Source organism: Sciurus vulgaris (assembly GCF_902686455.1).
Source record: "Sciurus vulgaris genome assembly, chromosome: 11".
In the NCBI taxonomy this organism is placed as follows: Eukaryota; Metazoa; Chordata; class Mammalia; order Rodentia; family Sciuridae; genus Sciurus; species Sciurus vulgaris.
Genome location: NC_136472.1, coordinates 55899969 through 55914043, shown reverse-complemented (window position 1 = coordinate 55914043; position 14075 = coordinate 55899969). Strand labels below are relative to the sequence as shown.

Sequence of the window (14075 nt, the reverse complement as noted above, 5' to 3'; positions counted from 1 at the left end):
CTCGTTTCACTCTTTTCAGACACCTAGAGTTCCTGGGGTGGCCCAGACAAGTCCATGAGTGGTGATGGAGAACAAAGGCTTTGGACTACACCAAAGGGCTTCAAACCCTGACACTTACAAATTGCGACTTCTTGGACAAGTCCCTCAAGGTCTCTGAGCTTCGTTTTCTCATCTGTAAAATCGGGGTGAATATCTTCACAGGGTTGTTGTGTGGGTCAAAAGAGATGTTTAGCACAATACCTGGCACATAGTAGGTACTCAACAAGGTTAACTCTAAGCAAATATAAAGGAAAAAGATGGGAACACTTTGCAAAATGACAGTGAGATGGACTGCCAGGAGAGGGACCAGTAAGATCTCTCATCTGACCCTCCCTGTCCAGGTGAGGCAAAAGGTTCTGCAGCAGGACATGAGCCCACTGAAAACCCACCAGAAATGGGCCTCCTGGTTCCTGGTCCAGGGCTCCTTCTCTATCCCACGCTGCCTCTCACCACAGGGAGTGGAGTGGTACCCCACCTCACTGGCTAAGGGCCAACTGTGTGTGGCCCTGGGCCTCCCTAAGTTGCTCAGTGACTAAAGGGCAGTCCCAGTTCTTCCTCTGACATCAATACTGTGTGACATGGACTGCACCAAGCCTGCTTGGGCATTGGCCTGTCTGGCCTTTTTCTAGTCTTGTAGTTCTTCAATTTCTTTGGTTAAAGACTGAAAGACCAAGATCTAACTCTTCTTTTCCAACCCCCAAGGCTGGCAGCCATGGCCTGTGCCGGTCTTTGGGATATCAAGTTGCCCTAAGGAAGGGGAGCAGGATGGGTGGGGTGAGACTTCAGGGAGGGAGTGGGTCCAGGTCGAGGTCTCCACTGTATGGGGGCCACCAAGAACAGAGTACCTAAAAAGCATCAACTCCCCAACCTGCCTACTATTCAGGCGGGTCCCTCCAGCGGCCACTGTACCAATAGAAGGAAGCATCAGCAGGGAACACTGCATTCAGCTCAGCAGGGTTGGGGGGTAGCGGCATGCTCAGCACTAGAAAAGGAGCAGGGAGCAGTACAGAGGCACGTCAGGCAGGGGCTCTTACTTGGAAGGTGTTAGACAAAGGTGTAGTGGAGTCCGTTGCTTAAGGGGGAGTAAGGTGGCACCGTCCTGGAGGACAGGGGGGCTTTAGGCGGGAGGAGGGCCAGCTGCTGCGCTAGATGGAGCACACATGAATTAAGTGGTATTTTAGACTCATCTACTCCTGCAGCACCAGATACCCCACTTGGCAGGACTGGGTGGCATGGGCCCTGCTGTCCCCCACTAATGACCTGGGCCTGGAAGGATCCAATGCCTGTGGTTCCTGATGTGTCCTGAGATGGAAGAGAAAGCAGGAGCAAGAAAAAGTGCAGATCATTGCTGAGTAGGAGGTGAGAAAGGCCGCCAACTGACCAAGGGCAACAGCTGGAGTGCCTAGCTGCTGGTGGTGAGGGAGCTGAGGATGGCAGACCCAGAGTTAGAGCAAGCCCAGCAGAGAGGAGGGCTCTTGGGTGAGGGTAGTCTCATGGGGAGGAGCTCAGGAGTTGCTGAGATGAGCCCCAGGGTCATTAGGAAAAGGGGTCTGGATGACTATCTCCTAAATCTCTAGTTATAGAGCACCATGCTGACCACCTTTCAGCCTTCTCACCCTCTCAGCATGTCCTTGAAGGAAGCAAGGACAGCAGAGATTTCAGGGACTCTGCAGGATCGGGGTATGTGGGACAGAATGGTTTTTTGCTGAAACTGTGGCGCCTCCCCTTGTCATGAGTCACTCCCATAGTACCCCAAGGCCAAAGCAAAGCTCTGCTCCCCACACCAGATTCCCCAGGGTCAGTAACCACAGGACCCTGAAGACCCTATCCTTCCACTACTAGATCCTTTGGCCAGAATTGAAGAACTGGTAGAGACTTATGACACACTTAAGGCTCTATGACCATTCCCACCCCAGAAAGAACACCCCTGGCCAGAGGCAACACCTAGACACACAGAGGTCTCCCACACAGAGGGGAGGCATGGATGGAGGAAGGAGCCTGGAGTCCCTTTCACAAACACATGCATGCACCCATGTACCATGCAAACACACACAAGGGATATTTTTTTCCATTTGGCTGGCAGAGCCCTACTTCCCAAGTTCTGCCTTCTGGCACAACATGCTTTGATGAGGTAAACAGAGAAGCACCAGAGGCTTTTATGGCCCTTCTTCAAGAGGAAGGAAACCTTAGCCCTGGCCCCTTGGCTCAGTGGCCTGATAAACCTGAAGTCATATAGTCCTCCCAGGACAGGACACCCTTTAGGCAGGAGTTGGTCCTCAACTGCCAACTTCCACTGACTCCCTGGCTCTGGGTCAGGCCATGTTGGGCCCCAGGGAACAGCAGGTAGGAACTGGGTCTTTGAGGCTGGCATCAGGCCTTACCTGCTACCTGCTTGCTGCGCTGGGAGGCCTCAGAGGCAAGGGCATAGGAGATGTTGATGATGCGCTCCTGCTCTTGCAGCTGCGAATCCAGGTCAGCCAGGCTGTTGCGGTCCTGGCCTGATGTTGGCTGCAGGTTGCACATGCTGCAGGGGGCCAGAAAGCAGGCAATAGGCCCTCACCACCCTGGGCATCAGCCTCAGGAGTGGAGGGTCTTCCTGGTTTGGAGGTTCTAAACACTTTGGGGAGCATCAGGCACAAACTGTGAATTTTCTCCCAAGACAAAGGAGTCCACTTCTCCCCAGCACCCCAAAGATTACAGCTTTGCTGCTTTTAGGAGGGCTGCAGGTGTTAAGGGTTCCAGCTGGAAGCTCCTGTTAAATTCAGATACAAAATGGCTAACCTAGGTCTGAGAGGGAAACAAACATAAATGAAAAGTTTCTGAAGCTATGGAGGCAGAGGAGCCAGAAGAACCACTTCCTAGTGTCTCAGTCCAACATCCAGCAAAGCCTCTGGCACCCTTAGACCAAGGCTGGGGCCTGGGTTTACAAGTCTGTGTGAGGAAGCAGGGGCCCAAATGCTGGAAGGGCCACCACAAGAGCTGATCTCCAACTGGGTTCACTTCATTTCTGAACTGGGCTCCATTTCTCACACTTTCTAGGGTTACCTGGGACAGATTCAGGAGTGAGGGCTTCTGTTGTATGAATATTTCCACACTTCCCAGTTGATTTAGGCAATATTTCTCACTGATCTGAGGACCTGCTGGCTCTCTCCAACGAATAGAGCTCACTTAAGACAAAGGTTGACAAAATGTGCACCCCAGCCAGTCTGGCCCAGGTTCCACATGGATGGGATGCCACCTGGGGTTGGGACTAGTGGGATGTCAAGACTAGCAAGTAAGAGCTGACCTTGACCGGGCGAGGATATTGCGAATCTTCTCAGCTTTTCGATACCGTGCCTGCAACTCCTCAAGGCTGGGTGGCTCTTCGGGATCCAGCTCCACGTAACGCTCAGGGATGGAGACCTTCTCTGGTTTGGAAAGCTGGGGAGAGGATCAGGAGGAGGTGGAAGGGAAGGCTCAGATGTTTTGGTTTGGGATCTTCTTTACCCACCTGTCCCACCAAGAGGAAGTGAATGGCCACACAGAGATGAAGAAACTTGCTGAAATTACAAAATTAGTCAACTGTGGATCAGGATTTCAACCTGGTCTGACACCAAAGCCAACTATACCAGACAACCACTTATGGCGGGGCTGATAATGCAACAACTTATCAACCTCCTATAGGCCAAGGAAAGAGAAGGGCAAGCCAAACAGTTGGACTGAAAACTTTTATGAGAAAAATGATAATCCTTAGTGCTGCCCTCAAGGTTAATGATCTGACCCCTGTGACTTCTCCAGCCACATTGACCCAGTAGTTCCTTGGGTGCCTCTCCAACAGTGGGGCCCTTCTTCCTGCTCTTCCTGAGTGGGAGGCTCCTCTTTTGCTTCATTGACTCCCATCCTTTCGACCTCGCCCCATCCCTTCCCCAATCCCTCTTCTGACCTCCATTGCACTCATTTTCTGTTCACCACTGTCTCTGTCTAATGCAGGGACTGGCACTCAAGTAGCTCTTCATCACATCCTCCTGAATGGATGATGGATAGATGGATGAAAGAAAGTGATAGTGGTTTCTGTCCTACAAAAGTTCTTCTGCTCTAGACAGGAGGCAGCTACACTGTATCTGCTGCTTTCCAGGGAGAAATGGACCTATCCCCTACCCCATTCATCCAGTGACACACTCAACTTGGTGAAATAAAGCTCAGGGCTAAGAACACTAAAGGCAAATTTTGTAGGCCCTCATTGAAATGGGGTTGGTTGAAGCTCCCCAAAACAAGTTAAATCTAATCACAGGACAAGTCTAATATTGGATTTGTCAAGGAAAAAGAAAATAAAAATGAAATAGCATTGGTTTGGGGCACTTAAAATTGAGTCAGGAGGCCACTGTTAATCAGATCTCAGATGTGTCTGCAACTGAGGCTGTGAATGAGCTGCATACATGCCCACCTAGATGTGAGCTGACTTTTGAAATATTAACCCCGATGACCTTCTGTACATTCCCCCAAACTATCCACACTCAGATCACATCCAATTCCTTTCTTATAAAAAAAACTTAATTTTTGCTAGCAACAATCATAATCCTAACCCCTCTTGTGGTTTAATGCTATAAATGCAACCATCATTTTGTGAAACCTCAGAACACACTTTCAAGAATGCTTGAATCTGTGTTTTCCTGGATTGCAATTCTAATTAGCCCCAAAGTAGTCTTCTTTGTTCTCAACTTGGTTAATTTTATTCATGGTCAACAGATTTAAACTTATGTAGTCCTTGCATTTTGCTGAAAGATGGCAAGAAATAAGCTCTTCTCTGTTATTTTCAATGAGGGCAGATCTAGAGGAAGGAAGCAGATTATATTGTAGCAGAAGGGATTTGGGTTAGAGATAAGGAAGGATTTTTTCCCTGGGCTGGTGGGTAAATTAGGACGCTATTGATCACATGTGCACTGCCAAGACAGCATGTGGAGTCTACTTTGTGAATTCGAGAAAGTAAAGATCTTTGGCTATTTCAGCAGTCAAAGAGAAAGGGTCTAAGGGCAGGTGACCAAGCTTTATTAATCCCTGAAGTCCCAGCTGACTCTAGAATGAGGTAACTCCATAGGTGTCTATTTTCCCACACAAAGCTCCTCTGTTCTCGAAGTCTCCCATGAGTCCCTAACCAATCAAATCAAGTAGATCCCATTGGCAAAATCAGCTTGTGGGTGGGCCTGCCCATGCACCTTAAAAACAGGAGGAAGGCACATAGAGGCACAGCTCCCTTTCAGTGTTCATTCTCAGACCAGACAAACCTGTGAGGATGTTTTTTGAAGCTCCACCTACATCCACCCTTCATGTGGTGAGAACATTTCCCCTCATGCAGTTTCAGGGCAGCCAAGTCTTTGTACAAATATTTTCTGGACATTGACAGGCCACTATGGTTCATTCAACAACGTCTTCCTCCAGCAAATATTTACAGAGCACCTACTGTGTGCTGACACGGTGCTGAGGATTCAAAGGTGAGTTGAGCAGTCATTGACACTGCCCTGGAGAGCTTACAGATGGCACAATACAGCCCACGGAGGACCACAGATGTCTAGAAGACCCAGTCTGTCATCCTCTAACACTTTCTTTTCCCTTGGATGGAGGTTACTAGCTTTCCTGGGCTTGCCCTGTCATGATATGTAGAAGCCACCAGAGGGCGACAGAGGAATTCAGATCAAACTATGCACCATCTCTGCTTTTATCCTGGCTGGAAATTTCAAGGTAATTTTCAAACCTGCCCTGCATTTCCCACTCCCAGTCTGACAGTCCAAGTCACCTGGCTGGACAGTTACAAAATTAACCCTTGGTGTTCCAGGGAACTTTTTCTAATAGTAACAACTATTGCCTCAACAAGCCTACTATGTGTCAGGCTTTCTGATCACTGTTTATATCTCCAAGGAATTATATTGAGTTGCTTAATCCTCATCAGACCCACTTTGTTACTGGGGAAATTGAGAAGTTACTATTATAATTTGTCCCAAATTACAGAGATAGCTCTTAACCCTCATCAAACCATCTGGGCTCCTTTTATTGCCTCGAGCTGCTATCCATTCGTTATCTTGAGCCACAGTAAAGCTAAACCTTGACTCCATTCAGGACATACCCTTGGTAGGAGGGTTGATCAGGATGGCAGTCCAAAGGCCATGCCTTGTGGGGGACATGAAGGGAGCCCCTGCCCTCACCTCTCTGCTGATGTCCAAGTCATAGTCTTGAGGCTCCAGGTCCAACTCTGTGACAGGCAGGGCCTGCACTTTCAACCAGCCATTCTCCTCCTTGTCCTTTCTTTCCCCTTGCATGGCTCGTTCCAGTAACTGCAGGTCAAAGTCCTGCTCTCGCTTCCACTGGCAACAGAACAAGAAGGTTAATTGCAGTCACTTCCTGACTGCAGAGAGACTTGCTGGTCCACTTCTGAATGAGTCCTTCAGGCATGGGGCCCTTGGGAAGATCAATCTGTGACTCACATGGAGGAAAAGTGTTGTGTTGTAACTCTATGTGTAATGGAGAACAAGGCCTTTGGTCTCCTTCACATGGCCTATTCCACTTGCTGATTACTCTCTGATCTGGGACCCCGGAGTTCAAACATGCTTCCTGAGGGCAATCTAGGTTTGCAGTGGTCCCCAGGGATAAAGAATGCTCCCAGGTCTGAGAGCAAGACCCTCAAACAGACCCTGGACAGAACTCCAGATGATAGATTTGCCCTGTGTGCTGCTCCACTGCTGATAGAACTTTTGGGTTCAGAAGCCTTATGGCCCAGGTTCAGAAACAATGGCTTAAACAAGTCTTTAGGGTCCTACTAAGCAAGCAGAATAATCAAGAGCCTATAGGGTATTCGCAACAGGATTCATTTGGGGTGGGGGATACTTCACCCACAGTAGGGCTGGGGAAGTCCAAGCAGGAACAGATTGGAGTCAGTGAAGCAGAAAAACTGTTGTGTATGATGGTATCTATTTGGGATAGATACTTTCTTTAAACTAGGAAAAAACCTAAATCATGTATAACTGAAGTGCTAAATCAAATGTAATAATTCCAAGGCTGATTCACAGCATCAACTTTGTAACAAGGAACTCTTCATAAGAAAGAAAATGTTGTCCAACCATTTTAAGATCTAAGCACAACTGCTTAATTCTTTGGTGGCTTTCTGTTCACCCAGGACCTTTGTCTTCATAGGCCTCTGACTGCTGAGTAGCTTGTTGAGAACAGAGCAGACTCAAAGCCTCTCTTCTTTTGACCAGGAACAAAGAAGATGCTTACCCACCCCAGGTCATCTGCTCCCTCCCAACCCACCCACCTCAGGGACCCAAGCAGTCATGGCCCTCAAGTCGCTCCAAAACCCCAAACCCATAGCCATATCAGCACATTTCACCCATTCATGCACAAGCTCTCAGTACTGACTCCAAACCAATGCCATCACCCTTGGGTGATGGTTTTCCAATTACAGTTTGAAAGGATTAGGCGGCTGAAGTTTAGGGATGAATTAATTTAATGATTCACAGAGAAAATGCACATTCTCTTACACGCTCACAAGTTCTCCAAATAGAGACAAGTCCTCATTTAAACCCAGCCTGATTGCTTCCACGAACAGGAAAAGTCCACTAAACTCTAGAAAGTATCCTGGGGAAGAACCACGCCAATCCATAGTTATTAAGCAACACGTTTATTGGCGCTGATGCAGAGACACAAGTCTTAGGAGAAAAATTACAAGGTATTCAACTTACGAGTTTTAGATAATCTCTACATTTAAGACATCAGGTTGTAAAAAGTCAGTATTACCCCATATGACATTTGCTTATAAAGTTTAAGAAGTTACTGGGTTTGCAGCTTTTAAAGATTTGACTGTTCTGGGTCTTACCCCTTTGGTATCTGAGCTGCAGAGAGGTCCTCTGAATTACGTAGTTTATTTTGCTACTGATTCAACTTATTAAATATCAGAAACACAAAAGGTTTTCCACAAGATATTAAGTGATGGGACTGAAGGAGTTAAAACCGAACAACCTCAGATTTGGTAGCACTTATTCAAACATACAATCTCTGAAGTCCATGTCTACTGTCCAGGTGTAAGGCATGGATTCTGAGAAATTCATAATGCCCAGACCTCTGCCAGTGACTGTGGTCCTCAGGCAGCAGGTTGGCTCAGGCTGTGGGGCAGCTTTATGAGTCAGCAGGCCTGCACAAAAGAGGGCAGCAGAAAGGTGAGTGACATCTGGGGGTGCTTGCTAGGCTAGGGAGACAAAAGTTGTTATTACAAGCCTGGTAACAAAGAGCACAGGCCAGTTAGACAACGTTCTTTACAAATCAGAAGCTTCTGTAAACACAATCAGGCAGGATTAGAGAGGTAATGAGCGGTAACACTAAAAGCAAAAGAGCTTGTGCAATGAATTAGGGAAAGAACAGTCAGGCTAGGGGTCTAGGGAAACATGGGACTTCAAACATAAAAGTTAAATGGAATGTTTCCAAAAGGGACCTAAGGCGACTGTGGGCAGGATGCAGTGTCAGTGAGCACAACCAGGGGCAGCACCAATCCCCCAGCTCTCCTGGGTATCCTGAGGCCTCTCAGCACCAGAGGCTGCGGGAGACCACACAGCCTTTGAGATTGTGGGCCACCAACCCTTGGTCAGTTGCTTTCCTTTCCTCCAACATCTGTATGGAAAACTGCGAGGCTGGTTGGTTCATCTGCACTTTTCGTCAAATCATGTCACCATCTTCTTTCTCAACTCCTTAAACTCCAAATTCCCAAGTCCTTAATTCAGTTTAGAGAGCTGAATGCCTACAAAGGCCCCTCTCAAGCTTGGCTTGGAGAACTGACTGGCTATTTTCTCACACTCCTAGAACTCTGCTGTGGGATCCTGCTTCCTGCTCCAGTTCCAGGTCACCCTCTGACCAGCTCACATATGCAGACAGGGTCATGAACAAAAAGCCCCGTGGGATGTTCTCTCAACCATCTACGTCAGTGAACAGCCCACTCCCTTGCGGGTGTGTCATGCTTGTGTTTGGGGGACTTGGAGAAGCTGTGCTCAGCTCCAGGGAAGCTCTGCTCCCTGTCCCAGCCCCGCCTGCCTAACATACTGAGCCAAGATCTCCAGGGAGCGGCTGGCTGAGGTAGCGGGATGAGGGCAGGCCCGTCCTCTCTCCTTGGCTCAGTGTCTTCTTGCGCTCCCGGACCAGGGCCTTCTGGTGCCGCTTCATGCGCTCGAGCTGCTCCTCTGCACTCATCTTGCCTCGCTGGTGGTCCCCTGAGTACAGGCGTTCCAAGGCACTCTTGGGTCTCTGAGGAGGAGGAAGTAAGAGACACAGAGCAGCTGGGCTGGGAACACACAGGGTAGCTGCCCTTCTGACTTCATTCCTGTCCTTGGTTTCTCACACACTCTGGTTAGCCTCCTCATGGCTATGAGAACTACTCCCTCTAAGCACCATGATGTCCCGGTCCTCACCACCTTTCTGGGCAGCACTCCCTCTGCACATGCAGACACCAAGGCCCAGGCCTGTCCAGTGGGACGCACATGTAGCACACCAGGGTGCAGAGTTCTTGGGCTCTCTCTTATAACCCTGCCAGGCTGGAGATGAAACGTGAAGTCTTTGGAAAATAGAGAGGCAGGGCCTTCTTGATGGGCAGTGAGTGATAGGGACCCTGAACTCACAAGGGGCTGAGGTCACCTCAGGGGCTATCCTTAGTCAATGTCCAGATCAAGATCACTCACAGGAAAAGTCACCTTGCTATTTTCGGGATTTAGACCCCTCCGGAGTGTGACATAGGGAGCAATGGTGGATGACTGCTGGAGCCTCGACGTGGATCCTGAGAGCCCTTAGTGAAGAAAGTCAAGCGTGTTTGTGGTGAGGCAACAGTCCTTGGCCCTTCCCTAACTACCCCCACTCCTGTGAGGGCCCAAGAGGGCCCAACGGACAACCTGTTCATCTTTTTCTTCTTTCTCCTCAGAGCAAGGCCCCAGACAGAGGATGGGGGTCAGTCCAGAGGCGGCCTCTGTCCCCACTCCTTGCAGATCTGTGAACCACCCTAGGCGTCCCTTCCATGCAGAAGCCCTGGGCTGTGTGGCAGATGGAAAACCTGGGAGGGTGCCAGTGCCCTCCACCCCTGTGCTTCCTGCTGCATTTTCACGCATCCTGCACTACCCAACTTTGGATAAGGGAGAACAGAAAGAGGGGGTCCAGCTGAGGAGAGAGGGTTTAAGAAAAGACTCATTGAGTCTTAGGGTAGCAGTGGAGGGCCGGAGGTGGCTTGCTGGTGGCAACAGCCCAGCACCTCAGCCTGTAGGTTGCGTGATGTAGAGTCAGAGCCTGGGATTGTCTTCTGACCAATCAGCTAATTGGCAAGTTATTTGACTTCTGTGAGCCTTAGTTTCCCGAGTTCTAAAGTGGGAGTAATCATAGCACTTCCCTCACGGCACTGTGTGAGGTATATATAAAGTGCTTAAACAGTATTGGGTTTTATAGTAATTGCTATTATCATTGTTTCCAGGGACATATTTAATAAAGGAAGAAGAGAATTGGGATGTGAGTCAGAGGAAGGGAAGCCAGGTCCTCCCTCTCAGCAACACAGCCTTGGCCTAAAGCTGTAGGCAGCTGGTGCAAGGTGCGGCCTGAGGGCCGAGAGCACTGTGATGGTGGGAGTCCCCAAAAGACTCTGTAGAGAGTCTTGCCTTACCTCTGCCCGGCAGTGTCTGGTACCTACTCTCAGGGCCCTCGAGTCCCAGGGATGGCTGAGTCACGTCCCCACTGAGGGTGGCCAGCTCAGGCTCACTGACATATGAACGGAGCTCCACCTGTGAGCAGTGTAAGACTGTCATACCCAGCATCACATCACCGTCCCTATCCCCACAGTTGGTGGGCAACCTCAGGGGTCCTTCTGACTCACCCGTGAGTCCCCATTCACACACTGCCCCAACTCCCGGTCTCGCTTCCTTTCATCTGACTGCCGCTTAAGGCCCCGCACAGAAGTGTGTCGAATGATGGTGGCCTCTCTTGGCAGAGGTGGCACAGCTGGAGGCTGGTCTTCTGGGCTGTATAGTTCAGGGAGTGGAGGCCTTGGAGGTGCCTCCTCTTCCTGCTTGGAAAGAGAACCAGAATCAGAGCCCAGTGGAATGGAGATGGAAGGAGGACTGCTGAGTGGCAGTGAAACAGTGGCAGCCTAGCAAGCTGGAACAGGCCCCTTCAGAGATAGAACAGAGTGTGAACATTTCCTCTGGAGAAGTTGTGAAGAAGAGAGGTGCCTCTTTTCCAACTTTATTCTTCCCTTTGACTCATACATTTTGTATTTTTCAAAATGTTACCTGTATGTACTGTGTCCCCAAATCCAGGGCTTAGGCTCCCAGGTCCATGTGCTTGGCACTACACCAAACTGTCTACTCCACTTCTTTGGTGTGCACTATGAGGCAGCAGGCTGCTAACTCTGTGTCATTTATAAGTTGATGACAGCACACACGCTGCAGACAAACATGTAACCCCTCCACTGCACTTAGCCTTAACTGGCTCACTCTCCTGCACAGACTCTGGATCCTTCGACAGGGCAATGATCGGAACAAGAACAGAGTCTACCACTTCTTGCCCTTTCTCTCAGAAATGTGCGTAGTTACAAAATATTTCCTCATTCCTGATTCCAGACACAAGTCACAGAATGAATGACTCACTGCCCATCCCTGGGATGTGACAAATGTGACTATTTTCCTTGAAACTCCTTGTTCACAGTGCTCTCTGAGGGTTGTGGCTCCTCTCCACATCTGCAGACTGGCCCCTGACTACCATGCACACCCACTAATGACCATCTTGCCTCCCTCCTCCTACATTCATCCTTTCTTAGCCTCATTTGGCTTTGTTTTTCAGACTTTTGCAGAGCTCAGGAAAGGGTTTAATCCAAGCTTGCTTTGCAAAGGTTTACCAGAATTCTTTTAAAGCAACACACTTGACTGATATGTGAAAAGTAAGCCACTTAAAATACCCACTAACTCTCTGAGAATCAGCAGTTTCCAACCCTGACAAGACATGGGATCACCAATTTCAATAAAGTTCTTCAGAAAGACATACACAAAACACTGATTGCCTGTGACTGAAGAGAACAGATTGTCTGCAGAAATGGAGGGTGGGAGGGAGACATTTTATCATATATTTAGAAGATATCTTTTGTTTCCACATTCTTTGAAATGATCTAATTTAAAAATGACATTAAATTCAAGAAAACAAGTCAAATAAAAAATGAAAGACCTATAGCTATGTGCAAAGATATGGATGAATCTCACAAATATGATGTTGTTGAAAAGATGCAAGATAAAGACTTCAGTGTTACACACCAGCACAATTAAAGTGCTTAGGGATGAAAACACAGATGGTAAAACTAAAAGAAAAAAGACAGGGAATATTACACATAAATCAGGATCAAGGTTACTTCTGGCAGAAAGGGAGGGGCCTGGATCTGAAAGGGACCTACAGGCCTGAAGATTCCTTGAAAGCTTGCTGGCAAAGTTCTATTTGTTGGTCCAGATGTTGGTATAACACGGGTGATTCTTTTACTATTATTTAATTATATATTCTTGTTCTATGTTATTTTCAGGATAAATGTTAAAAATAAGCAAATGCAACATAAAGTGGTAACACTGGTAAAGACAAATGAATTACAAGAAGAGAGAAGATGTCAAGTGACCCTGATGCTCATCGGAGCTGAAACAGCCCTGCCCAAGGGCTACAGAGGACAAACCATGAGAAAGAAGTCTCTGTGATTGTCTACTCAAGGGAAACTGAGGCTCAGGAAAACCATGGACTTACCCAAGGACACAGAGAGAGAACAAGGACCAGACTCCAAGGCATCCCAGCTCCCAGGTTTTCACCTTTCCCCCCTATTCCTTGACCTAGATGATGGGCACCCTGCTGTACATCAATAGCCATCTGCCCCAGACAACTCTGTTTTGGTGTTTTATGGTTGGTGCTCCAATCTGCTTCTTAAATCTATGAGTGGGAAGGAGATGGAAAAATTCACAGTGGCTCTGACTAGGTCACAAGCCATACCTGGATCCAGCTCTGGGCCCTGGGTTACAGAGGGAAGCAGGTAAATGGTGAGGTCCAGGGAACACTTGTGTTTTCCCAGCACTGTGCACCAACCCAATCAGAGGCGCTGGGCACACATGGTTCTAGGCAAGACTCCTGCTAACTTCTGTTGGCAAAACCCAGGAGCCCCACTTGCCAAGGTCCCCTCAGCTCTGGTTTCCCTGCCCTTGGGCCAGACCCCTCCAACCTTGTGTGGAGATAGAAGCTATCATGGCACCTGACCACATCTTCTATTTCTTTAAAATCTCCTGAGCTCCCTAGAGCACAGAGGAGCCAAATCTTGCCAAGAGCTCGGCTCCTCTCTATGCCAGGTAAGCTAAGGTGTTGGTGCAGGCTACCGCACATGGGCAACAGACTTGACCCAAGGACCTGAGCTGAGGGTCCAACTAGATGGCAGGTGGCACAGAATAAAACAGAAGAGTCAGGAGATGTTGGATGTACTATCTAACATGGAGACCTTTAGCAAGTTTCAACTCCCTGGGGCTTTAGTTTTCTTCTCTGTGAGATGGGGATACTTCCCTTCCTATCCAAATTCCATGGGGCTAAGAAAAACCACAAGCAACCTCACAGCCTAGCACAGTGCTCAACTGCAGGTGGGAATAAAGATATTCTTTCTGGAAGGAGCTCCTTGCCCATTCCAGGCTGTGTAACTGGCAAGTCCACTTAAAGTCCTGTGTAGGGACAGTCACCAACAGCCACACACCTCTCTGCACAGTGCAGATCACAAATTCTACCCCACTCAGTTCAGTTCAGTTACTTCTTGCTGAGCCTCAATTTTCCCAACTGCGAAATGGTAGGGTTGGGCTAGACTATCTCTCAGGGCCCTGCCAGTTCCAAGAGGTAAAGGCACAATAGCAGGGTAAATGCAACTTCTTAACTGCTCAAGACCAAGGACTCCAGTGGGTTTCTGTGTCTTCAGGTTTTCCCCAGAACCTTTTCCACAAGATAAGCTGATCTGAGGACAATCAACAGCCAGAGAGGAAACGAAGACACTC

At 48.5% G+C, this 14075-nt stretch overlaps 1 protein-coding gene across 19 annotated transcripts in view; it reads right to left on the bottom strand.

Moving 5' to 3' along the window:
• Window positions 1-14075, bottom strand: part of PLEKHA7 (pleckstrin homology domain containing A7) — a 243759-nt gene that overhangs the window by 26772 nt on the left and 202912 nt on the right. For 9 of the 19 annotated variants that reach the window (XM_079103686.1, XM_079103687.1, XM_079103688.1 and 6 more), the window contains 8 exons: window positions 10901-11092; window positions 10691-10808; window positions 9729-9832; window positions 9097-9297; window positions 6216-6374; window positions 3326-3459; window positions 2421-2563; window positions 1074-1184 (listed from right to left, as the gene is read on the bottom strand). In XM_079103686.1, the coding sequence (XP_078959812.1) occupies window positions 1084-1184; window positions 2421-2563; window positions 3326-3459; window positions 6216-6374; window positions 9097-9297; window positions 9729-9832; window positions 10691-10808; window positions 10901-11092 (1152 nt within the window). In that variant the 3' untranslated portion in view covers window positions 1074-1083. Of the gene's footprint in view, window positions 1-118; window positions 173-1073; window positions 1185-2420; window positions 2564-3325; window positions 3460-6215; window positions 6375-7331; window positions 8198-9096; window positions 9298-9728; window positions 9833-10690; window positions 10809-10900; window positions 11093-14075 lie in introns of those variants that run through there. The other 10 variants (XR_013757713.1, XM_079103696.1, XM_079103698.1 and 7 more) reach the window with 7 other exon arrangements.